The following is a 25,398-nucleotide window of genomic DNA, read 5'->3' on the forward strand; positions in this document are numbered from 1 at the left end:
TCATTCTTCCTCCTGTGCCATGCAGTGACACAGAGTTCCTGTCCTTTAGAGGACTCAGTCTTGATCAAAGAAAACCTGGCAAAGCCTTGATCTTGGATCTCCCAAGCTCCAGAACGATAAGAAATAATTTTGTATTGTTTATACATTTCCTAGTCTCAGGTAGTCTGTTGTTGCAGGACAGACAGAATGCCAAGTAATGCCATTGTAGTGGATTAATTCAGGAAGAATTTTGAGATATTATCCACAACGATTGTTTCATTTCCTTTTTCAGTTTATGAAATTTAGGCACAAACTGTGAATTAGATTTTCAATGGACAGTCAGCAATCATCATAAAAAATCCGATCACCAACAAAATGTGCAATTCCTCACAGCCACAATGTTCCCTGTGCACAGTGAAATGCTAAATCAAGTCCAATTGTAAGAAGAAAGTTGGCAGCAGGAGAGCTTTTTTTTTTCCCACAAAAATACTGTTTTATTCCATGAGATTTTTTTTTTTTCTTTTCCTTTTCTGCATTTAGGACAGGGTCTACTACATAGATTGGACTTGTAGTGATTTTCCCTTTTTCAGCCTCTCAAGCGCTGAGATTATAGGTACACGCCACCACTCCCAGTCTCTGTGGCCCTCTCAGCGCACCCCAGGGGCAGGGCTGGCACGGCACGCTGGGGAGTCGAACCCCGGCCTCTGCGCTCTGTCCATCCATGAGAAGTTTTACAGGACCTCCTCCACTGTCTTTTAATTCAGGGTTACGATAAACTCATTGGATTGTTATGATGGTAGTCTCTTTCCAAGTGATGCTTTTGTTTGAACCAGAGAAATTCAGGAGAGCATTTTTGGAGCTAATTCTGCTAGCAGCCAGCTATGAGTCTTTAAACAATCACCTCACCTTGATGCGCTTCAGTTTCCTTCCGTATAAAATAGAAGAATTGAATTGACAAACTGCTCTTAGGAGGATTCTTTTGTGCTGACTTTCCTTGTATGTGATAATTTGCACTTTTGCTGAGAAGACAGGAAGAGCCTCATCTTTCTCAGCAGAGGCACAGGTGGTTAAACTTCATCTAAGCGATGCAATGAGGGCATGACCAGTAAGAAGCTGGATAATATGTGTCCCCCTTTTGGCTCATTATTCTTCAGTGTCTGAAGAACTCTGCAGAAGTGCTGCTGCAGGCTCTTGCTGTCTTTACACTGCAGTTTCCCAAGTACGAACAGATAAACGTAGAGTCCGAGAAAGGCAACTGATTTAATAACTGTGCAGAGACCTCTCAAACAGAAAACAGATGTTACTTCCCCTGACAAACTTGGCGTTCGGAGCACAGCCTTCCAGGGGAGGGGCTGGGCCTTTCCAGTCAGGAACTGGAGACAGAGGTTTTCCGTGCTGCTTGTCGGGAAAGGAAGTTGAGAATGCTTTTCAGTGCCTGTCTTCCTGGGCTATTCCCTGGTAACGAAGCAGCTTAGAGCAATCTGATCACACTGCCCCTCAGCCCTGCAGGAATCAGAATGCAGACCAAATACAGCAGCGAGAGGGACGTGAGGGGCATGCTGGATGAGGATGGGGACACCACCATGAGCCTGCATTCCCGCGCCTCCACCGTCAGCAGGCAGCCAGAGACCAGACACACAGGTACTCTTGTCTCCTGGAGCCCCGAGTAGATGACAGCCCTGGAGAAATGTAGGAGATGAGGCGCTGCTGTCGCTTCTCACTCAGCCTTTTGGCTAAGATCAAGGGAGAGGAGACACCCCTCCTAGGAGCGCACAAAGTGGAGGAAAGAGGGCAAGCATTTCGTGATTTGCAGTGATGTGTATCTTTGCTTTTTCTATAACTTACATGCCGTAAATGCCAGGACAGACACCGGAAAATGTAAACTCAGCATGGACACACATGTTTGTTTTTCTGGAATTCTCTTGCTGGCGCTGTAGTTTGTGGCTGTGGGTGGTTGCTGGGTTACCTTTCCAAGGAGGCAGACCATTCAGACGTGAAATCGTACCTCTGTGAAAGCAGCATCCTTGCACCCTGCCCCACTCCCATGAAGACCAAATCAAATGTTTGTTTTTATATGTTTTTTAAACACGTGTGTTGCGATTTGTAAATTAAAATCAATAAAGTTACCCCTTTGCTAGTTTTAAACTCATGGCTTTCGAAGACAATTTCCAAGAGTACCAACTATCCTCAGTGTTTTGGTTTAGTATCTTGAAGCTATGTGACCTTGTGTGTGGGGGGGTCACATCAACATCCAGTGTTTGCTTTTCTCTTCTGTGAAATGAAGGGTGATTAAAGCAAATTCTTTCTAACATGTCCCACAAACTCTAATGTTCTGTGATTTGATAATCTTAACGGGGCACTTGGGTTCAATTACATTAATTTCCTGTTCCTTTGGTTCTATTGATTTCAGAATACTATTGACAAGATTAATTCAGACCAAGAAAATAATTCATTTTAGTTGCCTTTTACATTCCATCCTATTTTACTTACAATTATTCTTCTATGACATAGTAATAATTTTGATCAGTTCTGCTCATCTCCATAATTTGTACTCATAGAGAGGGATCTAATTTTCTTAGGTATTAAGCAGAAATGTGACTTAGTTCTAGGAAAAGACCTCACAATGAATATAGGTAGGATGAGGTTTTAGGTTCTAGTGCCAGGTATGGCACTTACATTAGCGAAATTACTAAAGTATTCTAGAATCTCGGGTTCTTCATGTATAAAGCCTTGGTGATACTAGACATGTCTTCAATAGTTATTGCATCCCCAGCCTTGCTTTTATCACTTTTTGCATATTTATTTATACTACTCAAACTAGTTTTAATCTTTTTCAAAATTTAATTAATTTATTTATTAAGTATAGGGTCTTGCTACACAGCTCAGACCCATTGTGATCCTCCTGCATCAGCCTACCCAAAGCTGGAATCATAGGTGTGCACCACCACACTGGTTTCAGTGGCTGGCTCAGCGAGGGGCTGGCATGACATATAGCACCAGGGATCGATCCTGAGTCCTTGTGCTTGCCAGGCAGGTGCTTAGACCACTGAGCCCACTCAAACTAACTTTAAATTGAAGTTATATTAAGGTATTTGTGAGTGCTAAGAGCAAAAAATGATGTATAGGATGTGCTATACCAGATACACCAACAATTTGAGATTCTTTTCATTTTTCTATTCCTTGAGAGTTCCTACTGCTGTGTTTAAGAGTTTTGTGTCCATCTGCATCAGAGAGATCATCACTGAATTATTACACACCCTTTCCTTATGATTGCATCCAGGTTTTCTGCACCTGTGTAAATCAGGACACCCTTGTCACTGCTGTCTGTCCTTTGTCCTCTATCAAATAACAGATTTCTTTCTTTTCTTTTTTTCTTTCCTGCACTGAACATTTATATCACTCTTTATTCATAAATGACCTTCTACTTGAGACCCCCAGGTACAGATTTTTGTTTTTCCACTGAATTACCCCATGAACTATCAGAGGGGTTGTTGGGGATTTCCAACTTCCTGGACCTGAAGCTAAGTGGCAACTGGAGGGAGGTCAGTTTCTGCAGCCACAGGATATGTGTCATAGGATGCGAAATGTTTTCCTCCAGCAAATTGTAGGAAGAGTCAATCAGGCAGGCTGTTGTTGAGAGTGGTTTGTGTATAACTTCACCCTTCAGCTTTCACTGGAGTCAGGCATCCTCCCAAAGGTTAGTGTTCCACAGAAGCAAGGAACAATGTGTACAAATAAATTCTGCTGCTATTGGAGGGTGGAGAGGGAAGCAGAGCAAGATAAAACACTAATTGTAGCTTCTGGCGGCCCCAGTAAGAAATACAAATTGGAGAAGCAGGAGTGTAGATTACCAGGAAGCGCCTGGACAAAAACAACTGGTATCAGTAATACCAGATGGTACTATTGATAACATACTTAGCCAGTGTGGAGGATACCTTATTTTTTCTTGAGATCATGCAAGTATTTAAAAGAGTATCATTATAAAATTCCAATTATTTCTTAGAAAATATATCTGATAACTTTTGCTATTATAAACACAGCAGTAATCATAGAGAATGTTTTGGGAATGCAGATTCAAAAGAATGCTGTACTGCTGGATGAGGAGGTGTGTACCATCATCTCAGTACTCCAAAGCCTGAGGCAAGAGGATTCCTGTGAGTTTGAGGACAGCCTAGGTTACAAAGTGAGTCAGTGAGTTCAAAGCCCCCCTCTTTTGTTTTTCCCTCAGTGTCAAATGTAACATAACTCCAGTGTACAAGGAAGTTGAAGTGAAATACTGTTCTCAAGTTCAGTGTAATAATGTGCTGAGGTGGAAGCTCAAGCCCGGGATACAAACCAGAGGGTCTTGTCTATGCAACAGAGGGTGGAAGACCTCAGGCCAGACAGGAGAGAGAGGCGAGCACTTCACTGTTGATTTAGGGCACTCCACATGATGTGGAGTGAGGCACGGGGTGCATGGGCTTGGGAACTCTACCAGTTGAGGGACAAGAAGAAAAAGAAATCCAGGAAAGATTTAAATAGCTGTGCTTTTGGAGAACTACACATAATATATATGACTGAGGTGTTCATTTGGAGGGTGGCTTTGGGAGGGTCAAGTCTGAAAGTTAAAGAGGATTTTTTAAAAGTTTATAATGACATATTTTAATTCTATTCAGTACCTAAAGTGAGATTATTGAAGGACTGAAACAGGAAAAAAGCATAATTCATGTTGTTGGGAGACTGTCTAGGCTTTGGTGGGGGGATGAACGAGCATGGAACTGGACGGGCTGACACCCGGGCTCGGACCTGTGCATGCGCAAGGTGAGCTGAGTTTGTGCAGTAAGGAAAAAGAAGATGAATCTCTTGTGAGAGATGTTGAGGAAAAAGACATTCAAGAATTGATGATATTAGAGAAGACAAAGAAAGGATTAATTTAGGTTGAGCAAGTTCAGCCAGCTGCTGTGAGAATCGTGCTATCACTGACTTAGTAACCTCAGGAGCTGTCGGGCAGGTGATGGATGCAGTTTGAGGGGCTGCCAGGAGGAGAGGCATGCATTTGAAATGGTCTCATGCTTGTGTGTGTAGAATGTGGGTTTGAACTGAAAGTTCTGAGGTTATACCTGAGTGGTTGACGGCTTGCCTAGCAAAGTCCTCTGTCAATTCTCAGCACCCCAAGAGACAAAGGAAGAAAAGAAAGGGAGACTAAGAGAGAGAGGAAGAGAGAGGGAGTGAGAGAAAATGAGAATAGCAGATGGGCAATGATTCCTACTGAAGACTAAATGTTAGCCCATCAAAAGGATATGCAGAATTACTTCACTTTGCTCCCAGCTTTTAACCTCCTTTCCACAACTCCAGTGTAAATTCCTCTCTTCAGACATAAGGCGTAGATCAATTCTCATTGATTCAGCAAACCCAAAAGCACACCCACTAAGTACAAAATACTATAATAGATGCTGGGGAGGTTTTGCTTTTGAGGTACTTAGGAAAGTGGGAAGAATAATTTGAATCAATAGATAAAATAAAATGTCATTCAGTACTATTAAATACATGTCGGAGGCCAAGAAACCACAAAAAAAAAAAAAAAAAAAAAAAAAAAAAAGGAAAAAGAAAAGAGCAAGTTACCTGTTGTTTGGTTTTGAGCACTCCTAAAGCAGACATGTGTTTCAGATTCTTAAGGTTCAGTCCAGGTTTTCCAGATGGAGCAAGATGGGGCATGGGTGACTTCTCCTAGTAAGGACCACAGTTCGAAGGTGACACCAGAGAGATTAGAAACAGCAGCTGCTCATATCAGAAATAGAGCATGTTAAGTGGAAAAATTAAGAAAGATGAGTTCAGGGCCAGGGATATGGCTCAGTGGAATAAGCGCTTCCCTGGCAAGCACAAGGGCCTGAGTTCAATCCCCGGTTCCAGAAAAAAAAAAAAAAAAAAAAAAGAAAGATGAGTTCAGAGGGAAAAGAGGATGTTCAAGTTTTGGATTAGGTTAGATTTTATGTCAAGGTGCAATAATTTTGGGAATCATCAGCAAAATTTAATAAGAAGGGACAATGACAACTGTTTCACTGAGGACGAAAGTCTAATGCTACAAAGTAGGCAAGGAGCGTAATGAAGATGATGAGGAATTATAACCAGTAATGGATAGATCTCGAGAAACTTTTCTCCTTAAACAGAGGGCTGTGATTAAACACATACTTGAGAAAGTTCACCTGGCTGGTAGAGTTGGGAAATTTATGCTTTAAGATTATTGTAACTAACATATTTTACAATATGGAAGTTCATAACAGGTCCTTTCTATGATTCCATTAGACATAATGTATAGGTCAAATATTATTTTGAGAGTCACGAGGAGGATTATAATGATTTAAAATTTTCAGCCCTGGAATCTGTAAGCCTGGTAGCATTTCAAGCTCCATTACTTAACAGTATGCAAACAGGGCTGGTTAACTAACTCCATAATTCAAATAAATTCAGGTCAGTTCAATTCAGCTCAATCCAATTCAATTCATTTTACTTTATTTTTTAAAGAGAATACAAATTTGAATTAAAGCAAAAAATTACAAGTGGTATACATTTTTCACTTAACAAAGTAATACGAATTTCACAGTATTTGTTGTAATATATAGCATCTTCCAGCCACTTATTCATATTACTAGGTATATACATGTAAAATTGAAAGAAGAAAAAAAAGAAATTTATAAGAAATTAAGAAGATAAAAAGGAGAAAATTTGAAAAAGAGCCAAAACAAATTAAAGCAGTAACTGCTTCTTTCCATAGGCCAGCAGAAATGCACATTATGGTTGTCCAAATCATTCTGCTTACATGCATAGACAAATCTCTTTCCCACACTCCCTCTGCTGTCCTTTTCCTCAACTCAGTAACTCCTTTTGAATAAGTACATTGCCTTTTATCAGTGTCTATTGTACCCTTCAGATTCCATTTTTCTTTTCTTTTTTTTTCTTTCTTTCTTTTTTTTTTTTTTTTTTGGCGGAACCGGGGATTGAACTCAGGTACAGGCAAGCACTTATTCCTCTGAGCCATCTCCCCAGCCCCAGATTCCATTTTTCTCTTTCAGATTCTCACACTAAGGAGACCATACAACGTTTGCACATGTAGTCTGATTTATTTCACTTAAAATTGTGTTCTCTAGTTGCATCCATTTACCAATAAAAGATTCAAATTTATCCTGTTTTATAGCTGTATAATACTCCATTGTATAAACGTACCACATCTTTATGCAACTTCATCCATATTTTTATGCATTCTTCAGTTGATGGGCATTGGGGTTGTTTCCAGGATTTAGCTATGACAAATTGAGTTGCTATAAACATGGGTACACATATATCACTGTGGTATGAGGATTTCAGTTCTTCTGGAAAAATACCCAGAGGGGAAAAGCTGGCTTGAATGGGACCTCTAATCCTAACTTTTGAAGGAATCTCCACACTGATTTCCATAGGGGTTGTACCAGTCTGCACTCCCATCAACAGTTCAGAAGGATTCCTTTTTCTCCACAGTCTTTCCAGCATTTGTTATTGGCTGACTTCTTGATATTAGCCATCCTTTTCAGGGTGAGATGGAATCTCAGGGAGGTTCTAATTTGCATTTCTTGAATGATGAGTGATGTTGACATTTTTTCATATATTTACTTGCTATTTGCATTTCTTCTTCTGAGAAGTGCATATTCACCTCTGATGCCATTTTTTGATTGGATCTTTGAATTTTGGGGGCCTGATTTTTAAAAATTCTTTGTATGTTCTAGATAGAAGGCCTTTGTCTGAGGTACAGTTGGCTAGAATATTTTCCCAATTTGTTGCTTTTCATTTTACTCTATGGAGATTTGGTTTGAAGTACAGAAATTTTTCAGAAAGATGAGATCCCAGGTGTTCATTTTTCAAGTATTATCCATGTAGTTTGATTTTTGTTCATGAACTCTCTACCTACCCCTATGTCTTTAAGATTTCTACCTACATTTTCCTCTAGAAAATTTAGGACTTCTGCTTTGATATTTCAGTCTTTGATCCATTTTGACTGTAGTTTTGTGCATGGTGTCAGGCAGGGATCTGGTTTTATCCATTGCCATGTGGAGTGCTAGTTTTTCCAGACCATTTATTAAAGAGGCTATTTTTCTTCCAATGAATGTTTTGCCCCTTTGTCAAAGATAAGGTGGCTGAGTGTGTTTGTAGTTGTGTCTATATCTTCTAATCTATTCCATTTATCCTCAGGTCTGTCTCAATGCCAGTAACAAGCTGATTTTATCACAGTAGCTTTATAGTATATTTTTACATCAGAGATTGTGATTCCTTCTGCCTTTCCTTTGTTTCCCAGGATTGCTTCTGATATTCTGGGTCTCTTCCAGTTTGAAATGAATTTGAGGAATATTTTTCTAGCTCTGGGAGGTATACTAATGGTATTTTAATTGGGATTGCACTAAATCTGTATATTAATTTTGGGGATATGACCATTTTCACAGTGTTGATTCTTCCTATCCAGGAGTAGGGAAGATTTTTTCATTTTCTCAAATCCCCATCAATTTCTTTTCTCAGTGTGCCTTAATTTTCCTATGTAAATTTTTTATATACTTTGTGAGACTGATTCCTAAGTATTTCATTTTTTGGATGTTATTGTGAAAGGCGTGGTTTCCCTAATTTCTTTCTCAGTGTGTTCATTCTTTGTGTAAAAAAAATGCTACTGATTTTTGGGTGTTGACTTTGTATTCTGTTACATTGCTGAATTTTGTGATTAAATCTATAAAACTCATGGTGGAGTTTTTGTGGTACTCTATGTAGTATACCATTTCATCTGCAAATAATGATAATTTCACTTCTTCTTTTGCAAACCTTAATCCTTTTATTTCTCTCCCTTGTCTAGTTATTCTGGATAATGTTCCCAGAACTATATTGAATAAGAGTGGAAACAGTGGACATTCTTCTCTTGTTCCTCATTTTGAAGTGAAGGCCTTCAGTTTTTGCCCATTTAGTATGATGTTGGCTGTTGATTTTTCATAGATAGCTTTTACCAGGTTGAGTTATAGACCATCCATTCCAATTCTCCATAGGGTTTTTATCATGAATGAGTGTTGAACTTTGTCAAAAGCTATTTATGCATCTATTGAGATGATCATGTGGTTTTTGTTCTTGGTTCTATTGATGTAGTGTATTACATTTATGGATTTGTGCATGTTGAGCCATTCCTTGCATTCCTGGAATGAGTCCCACTTGATCATAGTATATAATCTTCTTGTTGATTTGCTACATCCTGCTTGCTAGTATTCTATTGAGGATTTTTGCATTTATATTCATTAGAGAGATTGGCATGTAGCTCTCTTTTTTAGTTGGATCATTCTCTAATTTTGGAATCAGAATAATACTTGTCTCCAGGAATATACTTGGGAGAATTGCTTCCCTTTCAATTTCACTGAAGAGTTTGAGGAAAGTTGGCATTAAATCTTCTCTAAATTACATTTTCAATTTCATTTCTCATTATTGAGTTATTCAGAATTTGTGTATCATCTTTATATCTCAGCTTTGGCATTTCATATGTATCTAGGAAACTGTCCATTTCCTCTGTGTTTTCCATCCTGTGAGAGTAAAGATTTTGGAATTAGGTATTCCTTGATAATTAAATTAGGATGATCTTCTGAATTTCTCTAGGGTCTGTAGTGAGTTTTCCCTTTTCATTCTTTATTGTATAAATTTGGATTTTTTCTTTCCTTTTTTGATTGGGTTGCCTAGAGGTTTATCAATTTTATTTGTTCTTTCAAAGAACCAATTCTTTGATTCATTTATTCTTTGTATTTTTTCTTTATTTCCAATGTATTAATTTCTGCTTTAGTCTTTATAATTTCCTGCCTTCTTTGGTTTGGGCTTGACTTGCTCTTGTTTTTCTAGGAGCTTGAAGTGCAGCATAAGATCATTTATTTGAGCTTGTTCTGTTTTCCAATGTGCAAATTTACCGCTATAAATTTTCCTCTTAAGACAGCTTTCATTGCATCTCACAGGTTTTACAAAGTTGTATTAGCATTTTCATTTAATTGTAAATTAAAAAAATGTCTTCTTTAATTTCATCTGTGACCCACTGGTTGTTTAAGAGGTTGTTATTTAATTTCCATGTGTTTATGGTGTTTTGGTAGTTTCTTTTGCCAATGATTTCCAGTTTTATTGCACTGTAATCAGAGAGTATGCATGGGATAATTTCAATTGCTTTTCATTTACTTAAGAGTGCTCTTTGTGCCAGTATATGGTCTATTTTGGAGAATGCCCTGTGTGCAGCTGAGAAGAATGCGTATTCTGTTGTTGCCAGATGGAACATTCTGTAATTGTCTACTAAGTCAGTTTCTTCACAAGCTGAATTTAGTTTTGTTATTTCCTAATTTTTTTTTTTTTTTGCCTCATTGATCTATATCTTTGTGACAGTGGAGTGTTAAAATCCCCCATAACTATTGTATTATTGCCCATTTGATTTTTCATGTCTGTTAAAATTTGTCTTATGTGGGAGAGTGCTCCTAGATTGGGTACATATATATTTATTATTGTACATATATATTTATTATCTTTACCTTGCAGTTTACTTTAACAAGTATGTAGTGACTTTTTTTTGTCTCTTTGTATGATTTTTGGTTTGAAGATGATATTGTCAGCAACCACTATAGCTAACCCTGCTTTTTTCTTATTTCCTGTGGCATAGAGGATTGTTTTCTAACCTTTGACTTTTATTCTGTGAATTTCCTTTTGAGTTAAATGTATGTCTTGTATCCAAAATATTGCTGAATTTTGTTTCTTAATCCACTTTGCTAGTCTATTTCATTTGATTGGCAGATTGAGGGCATTTGCGTTGATGGTTATAACATACATATTGGCTTATCTTTGCTATGTTATTTTTCTATTATAGGTTCTATATTATTTTTCTCTTTTTTTATGACTTGCTCTGTTGTGTGGTTCTTTTCTGTTGTTCTTAAAGCTGTGATCACTTCTTTCTCTTCCCAGAATATCTATCAGTACTCTTTGCAGGGTTTGTTTAGCAGTCATATTTTTTTCAATTGTTCTTTGTTATGTAACGATCTTATTTCACCATTGAATTTGACAGATAGTTTTTCAGGCTACATGAGTCTGGGTTGGAAATTATTTTCTTTCAGGATCTGAAATGCTTCACTTGTAGCTCTTCTTGATTTGATGGTTTGTGTTGTGAAATCTGCCATGATTCTGATGGGCTTTCCATCATAGGTGATCTGTTCTTTTCTCTAGCAGCTTTTAATATTTTATTGTTTTGCTGAATTTCTTAGATCTTGATTATTACGCAACTAGGAGTAGATTTATTGTGATTATGGCTGTGCAGAGTTCTATATACCTCTCTTATCTGTATGTGAAGTTCTTTTCTCATGTTTGGAAACTTTTATGCTAGTACTTCTGCAAATACTCTTTTTATGTCATTTGTGCTGTCTCCTTCTGCTTCATTGATACCTATTATTCCTATATTATTTTTCTTTGCACGGTCTTATAGCTGATGAATTGTTATTTCCTGGTTCTTGTTAGTGCTTCGAGATCTTTTATTTCATGTTCATTAGCTGCACCACTGCCTTTGAGGTCTGAATATCTACCTTCAGTTTCATTCAAGTGTGTTTGCCAGCTTTCAATGGAGTTCTTAATATCCCAGATATCTGTTTGAATCTGTTTCATGCCTTCTAATTCTGTCCTGTATTGTTCATTTAGTGTTTCCATCACGTTTTTTATTCTCCTCTATGTTTCTATCTATGTCTTCTTTAGCTGTGCTTAGCAATTCTTTCATGATTGTTGTGCTTTCTTTTTGAACCTGAGAGATTATTTCTGCTCTTCTTTCTTTCATAACCTAATGGAGTTGTTTCTTTACTTCTGTCGCTATCATTTCAGAGAATTCAGGTGTGTGATTCCCAAGTTCTTACATGTCTTTGTATCCTGGATTTGTTCTGGATGAGGTAGAGGATTGAGATTGTCTTTTGCTCCTGTGCTTTTGCATTTCTGAAGCACCCAGTAACCACCCAGATAGAGTCTTGCAGGCTTCCCAGAGTCTGTCAAAGTTCTTCAATGGCTCCAGAAAAGCTCCACTCCTGCTTGAGCTGGGCCCACATATCACAGCTCTCCTGCACCCCACAGGCCTCTTGAAGTTTTCTTAATTTATTTAAAGCTTGGAATTATGACAGCAGAAGCTTCACACCTTTATTCTGGGAGATAAGGAAGTTCAGAACTTACCAGAGTCCCAAAGGCTGCCCAGAGTCTGCCAAAGTTCTTAAATAGCTCCAGGAAATCTCCATTCCATTCAGTTTAATTCAATTCAATTCAATGAAGTTCAATTCAGTTGAGTTAAGTGGAGTTGAGTTCAGGTCAGATCAGGTCAGTTCAATTCAGTTTACTTCAATCCAGTCCAAGTAAAGGTTAAAAGTAGTTATTCTCCTGAATAATTTTCAAGAGCTTCCAGTGAATTACAAAGTATATATAGCACATTTAATAGCAATTGTTAGCAGTAGATGTGTGTTCCTGGGTAGAGTGTCTAACCCTTTTAGGCCTCAGCTATAAAATGGAATAACAATCTCCATCCCCACAGCATGTCCATGACAGTTCATAAGATAATCTGTCTAGGGCTTTTGTCTCTGTAATTCAAGAAATTTCATGATCATCATTAATGGTAATGTTGTTTTTGAGCTATACTTCAGTAAGTGAAAGCCATCGTTTAGGTTATAAAACTTAATTAAATATCTAATTAGTGTGCATTGAAAATGCAACAATATTCAGGAAGAAGCTCATATGGTCTTATATATGCTTTCAAAAAAAATAATAGGGATGATAACTCATCTACATTTAGAGAAATAGAAAACAGTGATATGTGAAATGTATCCATACAGGATATGTGCATTTTTTGAATACCAAAAACAATCTCTACCCACTGAATTGAAGAAGATTCCTGTGAATAGTTTAATGTATATTGAAATGAAAGGAACAAAGAAAAAAGTTGCTGAAGGAAAAAAAAATGAAGTTTAAAAATAATCTAAATGTCAGATAGGGGCTAGCAATGTGCTATCTTGGAAAATGTTAAAAATACAGTGATATGAATGGATAAAAGGAATAAATTCCAAAATATGATGTGCATTGCCACAGCCTTTGGCCCCATTTCTCTTTGATTCCCTTGTGGTTAATTTCCTGCCTCAGCCTCCCAGGTGCTGGGATTACTGGTAAATGCCAGCTAAACCGGCTGTTTATTTTACATTAGATCAAAGACGCCACTTACTGAATAAAATCATGACCACACACATTTTAGAAACTAGGATGTTTCAAATGTACAATATTAGGATTAAGGATATTAAATATGTATAAGTCTGTGGAGAAATGTTGCACAATTAAAGAAATTTGAGCATTGTTTTAAAAATTAGCTGTTTTTATCCAGCTTTCAAGACAATTTGTATTGCAGAGAGACACTCCTAGAACACATTTGATGTCTGCTTAATTTCTTAGAGGCCTAGGACTGGCAGTGTGGAAAGGTTTCCCTTTCAGGTGCCTACAGAAGATCAACACAACTACTATCTTCACCCACAATGGTTTTTGTCATGACAAAGGAATTTGTATTCAAAACTTGACCCTGGCCCTGTAGTATGGTTATAGTAAAAGGATACAGGAGGGGGTGCTTTTTTTCTATATATATCTTATTATTCTTAGGGATGTTTATATCATTCCTTGGCCTGTCCACACCTCTTTCTAAACATGCCTCAGGAGACAGCATAGCTGTTTGTTTCCAAAAAATAAAACCACAGTAAAACCATGCCAAATGCATGCATTTTTCAGGCAGCTTATTTTCCACAATAATTTTTTTTTTTTAAAGTCTGGGATGGTCTCTAGAGAGATACTTCAGCATGATTAAGAACACATGGGATAGAACTGTGGCACATTAGAGTCAGAGCTAGAAAAAAGAAACACCAGGAGGTGAAAGAGCCGTAAAGCAAGAGTGAAACATTCCAAGTCATGCTCTTTTTATCAAGAAAGCATGCTTCAGAGGGACTGACCCTGCCAATCACAGAAACTCCCTTATGGTAGGATTGCTCAGGGTCCTTAGGTAAAGTGAGGAGCAACTGTGAATGCTGAGGGGAGAGAGGAAGCAGACTCCCAAATGTGAAAATTTGACTTGGGAAAGAAGGTTCACTAGAAGGAAATTTTTAAAACTTTGCTTCTCAGCAGAAAAGAGCTTATGTTTTATTTTCTTGTCTTAGAGGTACTTTCAGGAAGGAGCATGTATTCTTTGTTTTTGTGAATATAATAATTATAAAATTGTGTTCTAACATCTAAAATCTAGGCTCTTTTTTCCCAATAAGGTGAGAATTAAGCTCATTCTTTGATCCTTTGGGCAGACACACAATACTTTCTTTACCTTCAGTTTTATTTTGTCCTTTTGTCTTTTTTCCTCATTTAGTGAGGGTTTTTCTTTTTAATGCACATAAGATATGTGTTCATACAATTAGGTTTAGGGGCAATCAAACATATAACAGAAGTGTTTTATAGAATAGAATTCATCTGTACATTCAACAGTACTTGGGCCGGAGAGATAGCTCAGCAGTGTAAGTGCCTGTCCTGCAAGTGCAAGGTCTGGAGTTTGATCCCTGGCAACATTCCCTCCAAAGTAAATAGATATAAAGTATGAGCTGTTGATCTGAAATTTCAAGGGCATGGGAGATAGATCAGTGGCATAACACCTGCCAGGCAAGCACAAGATCCTAAATTTGGAGCGAGGTACCAAAACTAACTAACTAACTAACTAACTAACTAACTAACATTACTTAAGCTATTTCAATTCATGTTTTAGCTGGTGGACTTCCAAAATGGCTACATAGATAGTAACTTTTCCAAAAAGAAGCTTAGTCTGTAGACTAAGAAACAAGCCAAAACAGTGTGTGTGTGTGTCTGTATGTGTGTGTGTGTGTGTGTGTGTGTGTGTGTGTGTGTGTGTGTATTTTGCTGAGATTGTACCCAGGACCTCACTTACACTAGACTAGTGCTCTATCTACTGAGCTATAGTCTTCCTCATGAACTATAATATATTTAATGGTAATAATATGAAAAAATAAAGTCGTCATGGTGTTAAATTTGCATATGCAGTCATGCCTTTGGAGGCTACCACAAGACCATACAGGTTAATGATTAATTCTCTTGGACAATATCAACCTTTAAAATTCTTAAGAGTTTGGAAGAGAATGAGTAACATACCCTGCATTCTTCACTGGAGCGTGTTTTTTAAATTTAATTTTTTTTTTTTTTTCAGAACCGGGGATTGAACTCAGGCCCTTGAGCTTGCCAGGGAAGTGCTTATTCCACTGAGCCATCTCCCTGGCCCCAAAAATCTTTTTTTTTTTTTTTTGCGGAACCAGGGATTGAACTCAGGCCCTTGAGCTTGCCAGGGAAGTGCTTATTCCACTGAGCCATCTCCCTGGCCCTAAATTTAATTTTATTATTATTATTTTTTGTTTTTTGGCAGAACAGGGGATTGAACTCAGACCCTTGCACTTGCAAGGGAAGTGCTTATTCTATTGAGCCATATCCCCGGGCTCCTGGAGCATGTTCTTTTATGTTCTATTGATCTAAAATACTATTAAAGTCTAAGTTATAAGAAAATGATTCTTTTTCAGGAAAATTTAAACTAAACTACATAGGTGAGCTCATCACAGGAAATGTTTCATATTTATTCATGATACAAGATCTTACACAAACAATGTACAGAAACCAGAAGGGTTAGGAGATGCATGTAGTCATTTTTGTGGTTTACTTACAGACTTACTGCTAAAAAGTCAATTGATTTTTGAAAATTGACCTGCAAAATTTATTTATTTATTTATTTATTTATTTATTTATTTATTTTAAAAAGTTTAGGTATTTGGTACAGGGTCTCGCTACACGGCTTGGACTCCTTGTGATCCTCCTCTTTCAGCCTCCTCAGTGCTGAGATTACAGGAATGTGCCACCATGCCCAGTTTCAGTGGCCAGCTCAGAGGGCTCGTGGGGCAGGGCTGTCAAGGCATGTGGGATCAGGGATCGAATGCAGGCCCTTGAGCTTGACAGGCAGATGCTTAGACAGCTGAGCTATCTCCCTGCCCTAACTTATAAATTTTAACTTTATATAATTCTCTGCTTTTGTAAACTTTCTAGTTGAAATAACAATAGTTTTTTTCATAATGTATTCTTTTCTTTATTTGCATGTTCACATTTTTTTTTTTTTTTTTTTTCAAAAATGGGAATTGAACTCGGGCCGTTACGCTTGCCAGGGAAGGCTTATTCCATTGAGCCATCTCCCCTGTCCCAAAAGGAGATGAAACACTTTTTTTTTTTTTTTTTGGTGGAACCAAGGATTGAACTCAGGCCTTTGTGCTTGCCAGGGAAGTGCTTATTCCACTGAGCCATCTCCCTGGCTCCATGTTCACATATTTATTAAGTTTACAGGTTCTATTTTCAGTACAGGAAATGTATTAGAGAGCAAGATAAATGTGATCACTGTTTTAACAGAGTGCCATTTGTGGGCAGAAGAAACAGACAGCAAACTTCAGTCAGGAAGTATTAGCTAATAATATCATCAAACACATTCTCCTGACAGGGGAAGTCACTCACATGCTAGAGATGGCTTCAGAACCTCTTCCAGCCTCTGCCTAGATTGTGCCATTTAAACTAAAAGAAGAGAAACAAGAAGTAGCTTGTGGGTAATCCCATAGACACCTGCAAGTACAGAGGTGTAGGCAGGCACAACCTGAGGTACTGAGACAGGAACAAGCCAAGGCTACTGTGAGCCGAACACTAAAGCAAGGGGAGAAGAGTTTAAAAAATAAAAAGAGGTTAGGTAAGGTCTGTATGAGAACAATTTTGTAGAATTTGTTTCAAGGGCAATAAACGTATTGGAAGTTTCCAAGTGATGCAATTGGTAAAATTACCATTATTAATAAATAGCAATTTATAAAAGATTTGCATTTAGTTCTAAATATAAATGAAGATGAGGATGATTATTGAGACATATGGATATTTTAAATCATATCAATACTTCTACTTTGTGATTCTTTTTTTTTTCTTTTTCTTTTTTTTTTTTTTTTGCAGAACCAGGGATTGAACTCAGGCCCTTGTGCTTGCCAGGGAAGCAATTACTGTACTGAGTCATCTCCCTGGCTGCACGATTCTTATTTTTAATTCTTATTTTTTACCTTACTTTCCCTGCTAAACTGTATGTTCTAAAGCATGTAATCATATTTTCTACTCTTATCCTATCTTTACGACATATCTTTTCTCCTTTAGAAATAGCATTTAGTGAAAATCTTTTGCCTAAGATACATTATGTACAGGACCTGGTGAAAAGAAAATGAATTTTTGTTTCTTTAATCTTTCTGCTTTGGAATGTGACTTGAATTTTCAATGAAATACAGCTCCTACATCACAAACAGAACAGTCTGAAGGCTTCACTCTGGAGCGGTTTTATTTTAATCACAATGCTCTTCCTAGAGACTACCTGCATATCCTGCGGCTGTTTTCCCTCTCTGATAAATGCAGTCAGTTAGAGCCAGATATGTAAGTGATGGGCCTGTTCCAGAAGTGCTGTGAGATCTCTGTAATTACAAGCCAACTTTGGGGTTTGATCCCTGGCACCTCATGCTGCGCTGGTCCTGCCCCTGAGCATGCTGAGTTGCCCACCGAGAGTGGGTGTGGTGGTGCACGCCTGTAATCCCAGTGATGGGGATACTGAAAACAGGAAGATCACTATGAGTCTGAGCTGCATAATAAGACCCTATAGCAAACACATAAAAAAAAAGAAAAGAAAAGAAAAGAAAAGACAAGTTTATGGGATGAAAGGCAAGGAAAGGATATTAGCTATGGTTTTTGTTTGTTTATTTAATGATGTAAACTTTGAGATGGCTTTTATCCCTGCTTAAGAAATTTACAATTATCTATTTTTAAACACTTTTTTTTTTTTTTTTTTTTTTTTGTGGAACTGGGGATTGAACTCAGACCCTTGCGCTTGCCAGGGAAGTGTTTATTCCACTGAGCCATCTCCCGGGCCCAATAATCTATTTTTATAGATGACAATAATCTTATCTAATAGGGGGATATGTATCAGATGAATGAATAAATAGCAACCCTACAGCAGAGATAATCAATAAAGAAATTCTGAAAGGAATAGTAAAATGATAATTTCTGGTTACTGCTATATAATTTGCTTCTTAGAAGAAGCACATATGGAATCCAGAGGGGAGAGTGTGCTACAGAAACGCTCATTTCCTCTAATGGTGTGAAAAGCGCTTTCTTGGTAAATTCTCAGGGTCTGCTTCAGGCAGTTTTCACAAGAGTCTCCCATCATTACAACCTTGACTCGCAGGTTATAAAAGCAACTGTACAGAGATGGCAGTGATGCAGAGGGTGACTGGGGCAAAATGGGAGGGCAGGAGAAAGGAGAAAAGGGTGGAGTAATGGCCAGTCCGGTTACCCAAGGGGCTCAGCTGAGCTTGTAGACCGCGCGTCTAGGGACCAGAGTAAGTTCTCTAACGCTGTCCGGCACACAGCTTTTCTTCTCCAGAACTGACTACACTCACGTCCTGGCTGCTGACTTAGACCCAAGAGGAAGGAAGGAAAAAGAATCAAATTTCGTTTTCTGTTTTGCTTCCCGCAGAGCCCAGGACTGCTCTTTCTGCTTGGCGCCCGGTGGCCCTGACGCTGCTGACCTTGTGCCTGGTGTTGCTGGCTGGCCTAGCGGCCCTCGGCCTTGGCTGTAAGTCCGCACTCTGCAGGTTGTGGTGGCGTCCCAGTTCTAGGGTTTGTCTGGGAGAAGAAACACTTTCAATGGACTTTTTCCCCCATCAATTCTGGAGCCTGGGAATAACTAAATGTCCTTTTTTCTAGCAACAACTAGTTAAAATGATGGGTAGTAGAAGTATCAAAATGTAACAATCACTTTCCGACTAGAATTCAACATTCTGAGAAGGATTTTGTCTATTTACATGTCAATGTTGAAGTTCATGCATGCCTCACGCCACTCCCACCCCACAAGAATGAGGCGGCCCTTGCTCTGCAAGGCTCAGTTGGCAGACAGAAGCGATTTTGTTTATATCCACACCCTGAATACAAGGACAATAGCTGAGTTCTTCCATCACTGATATTTTTCAAAAAAGGCTGTGAAATTAAAGTCATTTAGCAGAAACTTTTGAAAAGCAAATAAAGAAGAAATGCTTCTGGAAGTCTTTAAACTTGAAACTAATGGGATAAGTTCCCAGGAAGTGAGAGCGTGCAGGGACTGTAGGAGTTTATGCTGAAGGCTACGACGCTGTGTCTACAGCATGCTGTGCATGTTCACAACGAAAAGCAGATTTTTCTTTTTTTAAAATGTCAAGATTAGGTTTGTGTGGCATCTCAGACAGACGCTGGAGCATCCTTGTCCCTTTACCTTTTAACGCTTTCTTTAGTTTGTTGTGCATATGCACACCAGGAACAGCCCCTCTCTCAAATCCTCCTTTTCGCCTAAAAACTGGGGCTTTATAGGAAACGTTAAACCTTTATTTATGGGATCTTAATTTTAAACACAAAATTTCACTTTTTCTGTTTTCTCAACTTGTTATTTCATTTTGATACAACTATTGTTTTGCAACCACCATTCTTCTTAGGAATGCAACGCAACTTAGGATTCATAAGGCGTTTCTGTATTTAAGTTTAGAAAAAAAGAGTTCCAAGCCTATGTTAAGATTTTTTGGTTAAATGACATTAAGGAAGTTCCTTGTTCTCCTGCATTCTGCTTGTAAATTGATATTTAAGAAATGGAAATAAAATTTCTTGTTTTAATAATTTAATGAGCAACAGTACCTAACACATTGACAATATTGGAGCTACCAAAGAGTAGATTTGTGGTTTAGGTTAGTGGTGGTTGAGTGTGCATGAAAGTAAGATAGTTTGGGAATTTACCTCTGAAGACAGAGACTACTAGTATGATTCCATATTTTTAGGCAGACTTAGAGAAATTAATTTGCCCAAAGTGATATAATTTATTATGTGTGTACTAGAGTCCGAACTTGAATATAGCAGTATAAGAATACAGGGTCTGAGGTCATAAATGATACACTTTTTGTTCTCTTCATAAGTGAGAAACAGAAACAGATATTAAGACATAGCTGCCCAGTCTGACTTGGCTCCTTGGTTAGTCTTTCAGTTCTACCAGCTGTCCAGTGTTCAGCAAGCCATCATCTCTGAAAATGAAGAAAGACTGGGGAATCTGTCCCAGCAGCTGCAATCTCTTCAAGTTAAGAACAAGAAGTTGGCAGAGACTCTGCAACGTGTGGCTGAAAAGCTCTGTCGTGAGCTCTATAATAAGAGTGGGGGTGAGTGTGTCCTCAGCTCTGGGCCCCTAGAGTATCTGCCAGTTTAGAGCTGAATTTCCCAGTGCAGTAACTGGGAACTATGTTGTTTAATCAGTTTTCTGGTAAACTGAACTGCAAGACAATGAGTACTTTTGGGACCTTGCAGTCCGCACATGTCTGTGTTACAGCACATGAAGGGATTCTTCACCTGCAACATTTGATGCCACACAAACAAGTAGCTTGGGATACCCAATATAATGCTACAAAAAAGTCAAACGTAAGATGTGGTCTCAATTTGCCATAACACATCTGCTTGCAAATCCATCCCAGTCAGAAAGTCAATAAACTTAGAGCAGTCATTCTTGAATTTTAAGAATTATATAAGGATCAAATAAAAAAATGCACATAGCCTTCTCAAGTCAGTTATTTTAATTCTGTATTACTTGGCTAGATATTAACTGCAAGCATTTTCATGAAGACTCTAGATAATGGTAATGCTATATGCTGATTTAAACGGTCCCGCTGACAAAGATGAGAACTACCACTTCAGTGTACGCCCCCACCCCATGGTGTGTGTATGTGGGTGTCTTACTATTCTCTTGGCTTTCTTGGGTTTCATAATGGTTTGCTTCATTAAAGTCAGTTGCTCATCTTACAAGAGTATAAGAGGCAACATACAGTTTCAAATCATCATTATTCATCATTTTGGGGCTCTAAAGTAAAATGATCTCTTTTTCTTCTCCACACATACCATTTTCCTTCCTCAGTAGAAGTTTAGATGGTCTGATTACCCAGTAACTAATGGTCCACTTCTGCTTCTCCAAGTGATTCTTTGTCTTATGACTAACAATCTCACAGACCACAATAGGTTTCATTTTCTTACTTTTTCTGACAGCCCAGCTGGACTTTATTTTGAAGTGTCCAATCATCAAAAGGATAATGCATATTTCTATGAAACCAGTGGTCCCCAGAATTTTCATCTAGCTATATGAAAATAAAAAAGTTAGGCAAATAAGCCATACTTACCTTAAATATAAAATTGACATATAAAAGTTAAGTACTAGGTTTATAAGAGTATATAAGAAATAATGCATGGGTTTGGACTACATATACAAACTACTCAATATTCCTTGGGCTCAAAACCAAGTTAAAATAAGGGAGAAGCAGAAACCAAAGGCCTATGAGAGATAAAAGCAAAAAATGATGTCATTATATGTATTTATAAAACTAGATACTTTTTCTGAGGATATCAGCTGTAGCTATATGAATAGCCTTGCTTCATAAATCATGAACAATTTTAAACATTTATCACATTATGTCATGTGAACAGATAGATAATTTACATGTAAAAGGAGCTCACAGCATGGTATTCAGCTTAGAAATTCACTTGTGTTTGTAATTTTCCTAGTTGTACATGTCACAAAAAAAGCAGCCTATTTTCAGTACATAAGTTAATCTGTCTGACAAAGAAATGTGCATTTTCTCCTTAAATATACCTTGTCTTTATGTGTGTTTTCCTTGTGATACTATGTGTGTTTAAGTGTGTCCAGAGGAAATGAACTTTTTCTGACTTTTATTCCATATTTCTAGTTGATTACATAATATTCTATTAGATAAAGTTGTATAAGTAAAGCAGCATCTGTCCCTCAATTTCTTTAGTTCCATGGCATCTCTACCTATTTCACATAAGGCCTCAGACTTGTCTCTTTCCTTTCAATCTAATGATCCCTTGCATCATTTTATACATTCATTGAAGTTATGTTTTTCATCCATTTTTGAGGGTGTTGTATGTTAAGTTCTTGTTCATGGTTCTACTTGTATTTTCTTTGTTTGTCCTTTGACACGACCCTTTTAGACATGCACCACTTCTCCTTTTGATCTAAGTCTTGGGAATTTGGAAGCTCCTTTTCATTTGCAAGTTTGTCCAGCTTTGTCCTTATCATTACAATGGGATTCTGGCAAGCAGAAGTGCTGAGGGAAGCAGGGTGTTAAACTGACAGAGATGCCTGGCAAGCGCAAAGTCCTGAGTTCAATCTCCAGGTCTGCCAAAAGAAAATAAATAAATAAATAAATAAATAAATAAATAAATAAATAAAATAAAGTTACAGAGATGCACAGTGACTTGGTAGTCCTGATATAACAAGGACAACTTCCTACATTATTTATTAATGCAAAATTTTCTCTGCTGCCGTGAAATATTTCAAATATAAGGAACTATTAAAAATATAGAATTCACCTGGGTATTAACCAGATTATTTATTTATTTTTTATTTTTTGGTATTGGGGATGGAACTCAGGACCTTACACTTATAAGGAAGACCCTGTGCCAATGAACTAATTCCCTGACCCTGACCAGATTTTTTGATGAATGTCATTTTTACATGTTTATAGGGTAAAATATAATTTGATTGATACAGGTGTACAATGTGTAATGATTAAATAAGGGTAATTAGTATTTTCAAATATTAATTTTTTTCTATGTGTTGGGAAACATCATGCCCTTCCATTTATTTTGAAATGCATCATAGATTGTTTTTGACTATATACAAGTATGAAACCATCAATGTGTATTTTTTTCTCTGTGTTTGGGTGCCTCTTCTATAGCTTCTTTTAATCCTCCTGCCCATCTCATTGCCTTGCCGGTCTATAGTGACAAGTACTCTACTCTTTTCTTCTATGAGCTCAGTCTTTACTTTCTGCAAATGAATGAAAACATGTATTTGTCCTTCTGTTTCTGACTTATTTTACTTAACATGATGTCTTCCAGTTCTATCCACTTTGACCCAAATGACAGAATCTCATTTTTATAACTGAACACTATTCCTCTGTGTGTATATATTACATTTCTTGTATCCATTCATTTGTCCTTAGACCACTTGATTGAATCATATCTTGGCTATTATTGGGAATTATGTCACCATAAGTATGGGTGTACAAATGATATAATGCCTTCATGTCCTGTAGATACATATACAGTAGTATGTAAATATCTACATACACAGTAGTACGTAGATACACAGTATCCTGTAGATACATACACAGTGACTACTAGATGATACAGTAACTCTCTTTTTAGTTCCCCTTTCTATGTATCTTTGCCATTTGTTTGCTATTTATTTTCTTCTGGATGTTGAAAATTTTAATTGGGGTGAGGTGGTTCCTCATTGAGGTTTTATTTCCATTTCCTTCGCTATTAGTGATAATGAGCTTTTTCTTTTTTAAACATACTTGTTGATCATTTCTTAGTTTTCTTTTAGAGTGCCTATTTAGATCACTTGCCCATTACTGACTGATGATTTTAAATCCCTTATATATTTTTGATGTTGATTACTTTTCCAATGAGTAGTTTACAAAAATTTTCTTCCATTTTTATTGATAGCTCTTTACTCTCTCTCTCACTCTATCTCTCTCTCTCTCTCTCTCTCTCTCTCTCTCTCTCTCTCTCCATACAGAAGCTTCTTAGTTTGATATAAGTCCATTTGTCTATTTTTACTTTTTTTTCCATTCTTTTTTTTATGTGGCTCACTCAGCAGGGCTGGCGTCTCATGTGGTGCCAGGAATTGAACCACACTGAAGTGCGCGGTCCCTGCACTTGCCTAAGCTTACCTAAGCAGGAGCTTTATACCGTTGACCTATCTTGCTGGCCCCATATTTTTACTTTTATTACTTATGCTTTTGGGCTCATATTCAAAACACTTTTGCATAGCATTTCTCCAATGTTCTCTCCCAGTACTTTTACAGTTTTGGTGTTAACATTTAAGTTTTCCATGCATTTTGAGTTTAATCCCAATGCAGTAGGGATTAGAAATTTGCCTTCTTGCTTCTGCACAGCTTTCTACTAATGTGTGAAGCCTTGAAGTCTTTCTGAAAATTCAGCTGGCTGCATGCTCATGGATGAATTATTGCATTCCCACTAATTTTCCATCTGATCACCAGATTTTAACATGTTAAGTGCTACATATGAAATTACATTTAAAACAACAAAACCTTTATGAACATAATTAAGTTTCTCATTTAATTACTTATCCACAGAGGACTCAGTTATAGGTCACTGACTCTCAAAATCCAGGTACCCATATGAATATTTAAATCATGACTCACAAAGCCTAAATCATTTGCATTCTGACTGCATCCACATAGCCCATAGGACACTTGACCATTCTGGCTTGGATGTCCACTTTAGTTTCTGACACATAAAAGTATATCATTCTAACTTCATTTTTATCTATTTTTTTTCCTAAAATTGTATTTTTGGTTAAAGTAAGAATGGGACTCTCCTCATATTGGTATAGATTATACTCTCAAAAATCTATTTTCTATTATGTGTAAGATTTGGAAGAAAAAAATAGAGTCTTTGTTTCTTGAGCACATGCATTTTGACTTTCTCAACCATGAATAGCTTTATGAAACTGATTATTCTCTCTTACTTCTGAACTACATGAGCAAGGGTCAAGGAAATCCTAGTCATTCATTACTAGATCTCATACCTCATATAAAAAGTTAATGTCTACATCAATTTTCACTTATTACTAATGAATATTTTCTGGAATATTCTAGGTATTCAGTAAATATCTGTATTTATTATTGCAGGAGGAATTAAATGTCTGAACCAAACAATTAGTTTATTATTGAGATATTAAATGTTTGGGAATTTTATGAAAAGAATGTCAGGTAAAAAATAATAACTGAAGTTTCATTTCCCTGTCTTCCCCACCTCCAAGGACCCAGGTGCAGCCCTTGCCCAGGAAAATGGAAGTGGCATGGGGACAAATGTTACCAGTTCTACCAAGCTAGTAAGAGTTGGCAGGGCTGTGAATATTTTTGCAATGCTGAGAACTCTACTATGCTGAAGATAGACACACAAGAAGTTCTGGTAATGTCCTGAGTATTTTCAGTGTTTCAAAGTATATTGGTCAGCTTTCCATCTCTGAGAAAAAACATTGGACACATACAATTTAAAGGAGGAAAGGTTTATTTTGGGTTATGGTTTATAGATCTCTCATTTCTTGGTTGGCTATCCCAAGGCACAAGCACTGGGACAAAAGGTCTTGGTAGAAGCAATCTGTTTACCTTGTAGAAGCTGAAAGTAGAGAGATTGGGAAAAGTCAGGCAGGAAAGG

At 37.4% G+C, this 25,398-nt stretch overlaps 1 protein-coding gene across 2 annotated transcripts in view; it reads left to right on the top strand.

Moving 5' to 3' along the window:
• Positions 1 to 1,355: 1,355 nt before the first annotated feature.
• Clec1a (C-type lectin domain family 1 member A) overlaps positions 1,356 to 25,398 on the top strand; it is a 29,597-nt gene continuing 5,554 nt past the window's right edge. Inside the window, exons 1-4 of one of the 2 annotated variants that reach the window (XM_023709489.1) lie at positions 1,356 to 1,620; positions 18,605 to 18,703; positions 20,124 to 20,300; positions 25,001 to 25,152. In XM_023709489.1, coding sequence (XP_023565257.1) covers positions 1,497 to 1,620; positions 18,605 to 18,703; positions 20,124 to 20,300; positions 25,001 to 25,152 — 552 coding nt within the window. In that variant the 5' untranslated portion in view covers positions 1,356 to 1,496. The remainder of the gene's footprint in view (positions 1,621 to 18,604; positions 18,704 to 20,123; positions 20,301 to 25,000; positions 25,153 to 25,398) is intronic. The other variant, XM_012513610.2, reaches the window with a different exon arrangement.

This window comes from Octodon degus, unplaced genomic scaffold, assembly GCF_000260255.1.
Source record: "Octodon degus isolate 3935 unplaced genomic scaffold, OctDeg1.0 scaffold00012, whole genome shotgun sequence".
In the NCBI taxonomy this organism is placed as follows: domain Eukaryota; kingdom Metazoa; phylum Chordata; class Mammalia; order Rodentia; family Octodontidae; genus Octodon; species Octodon degus.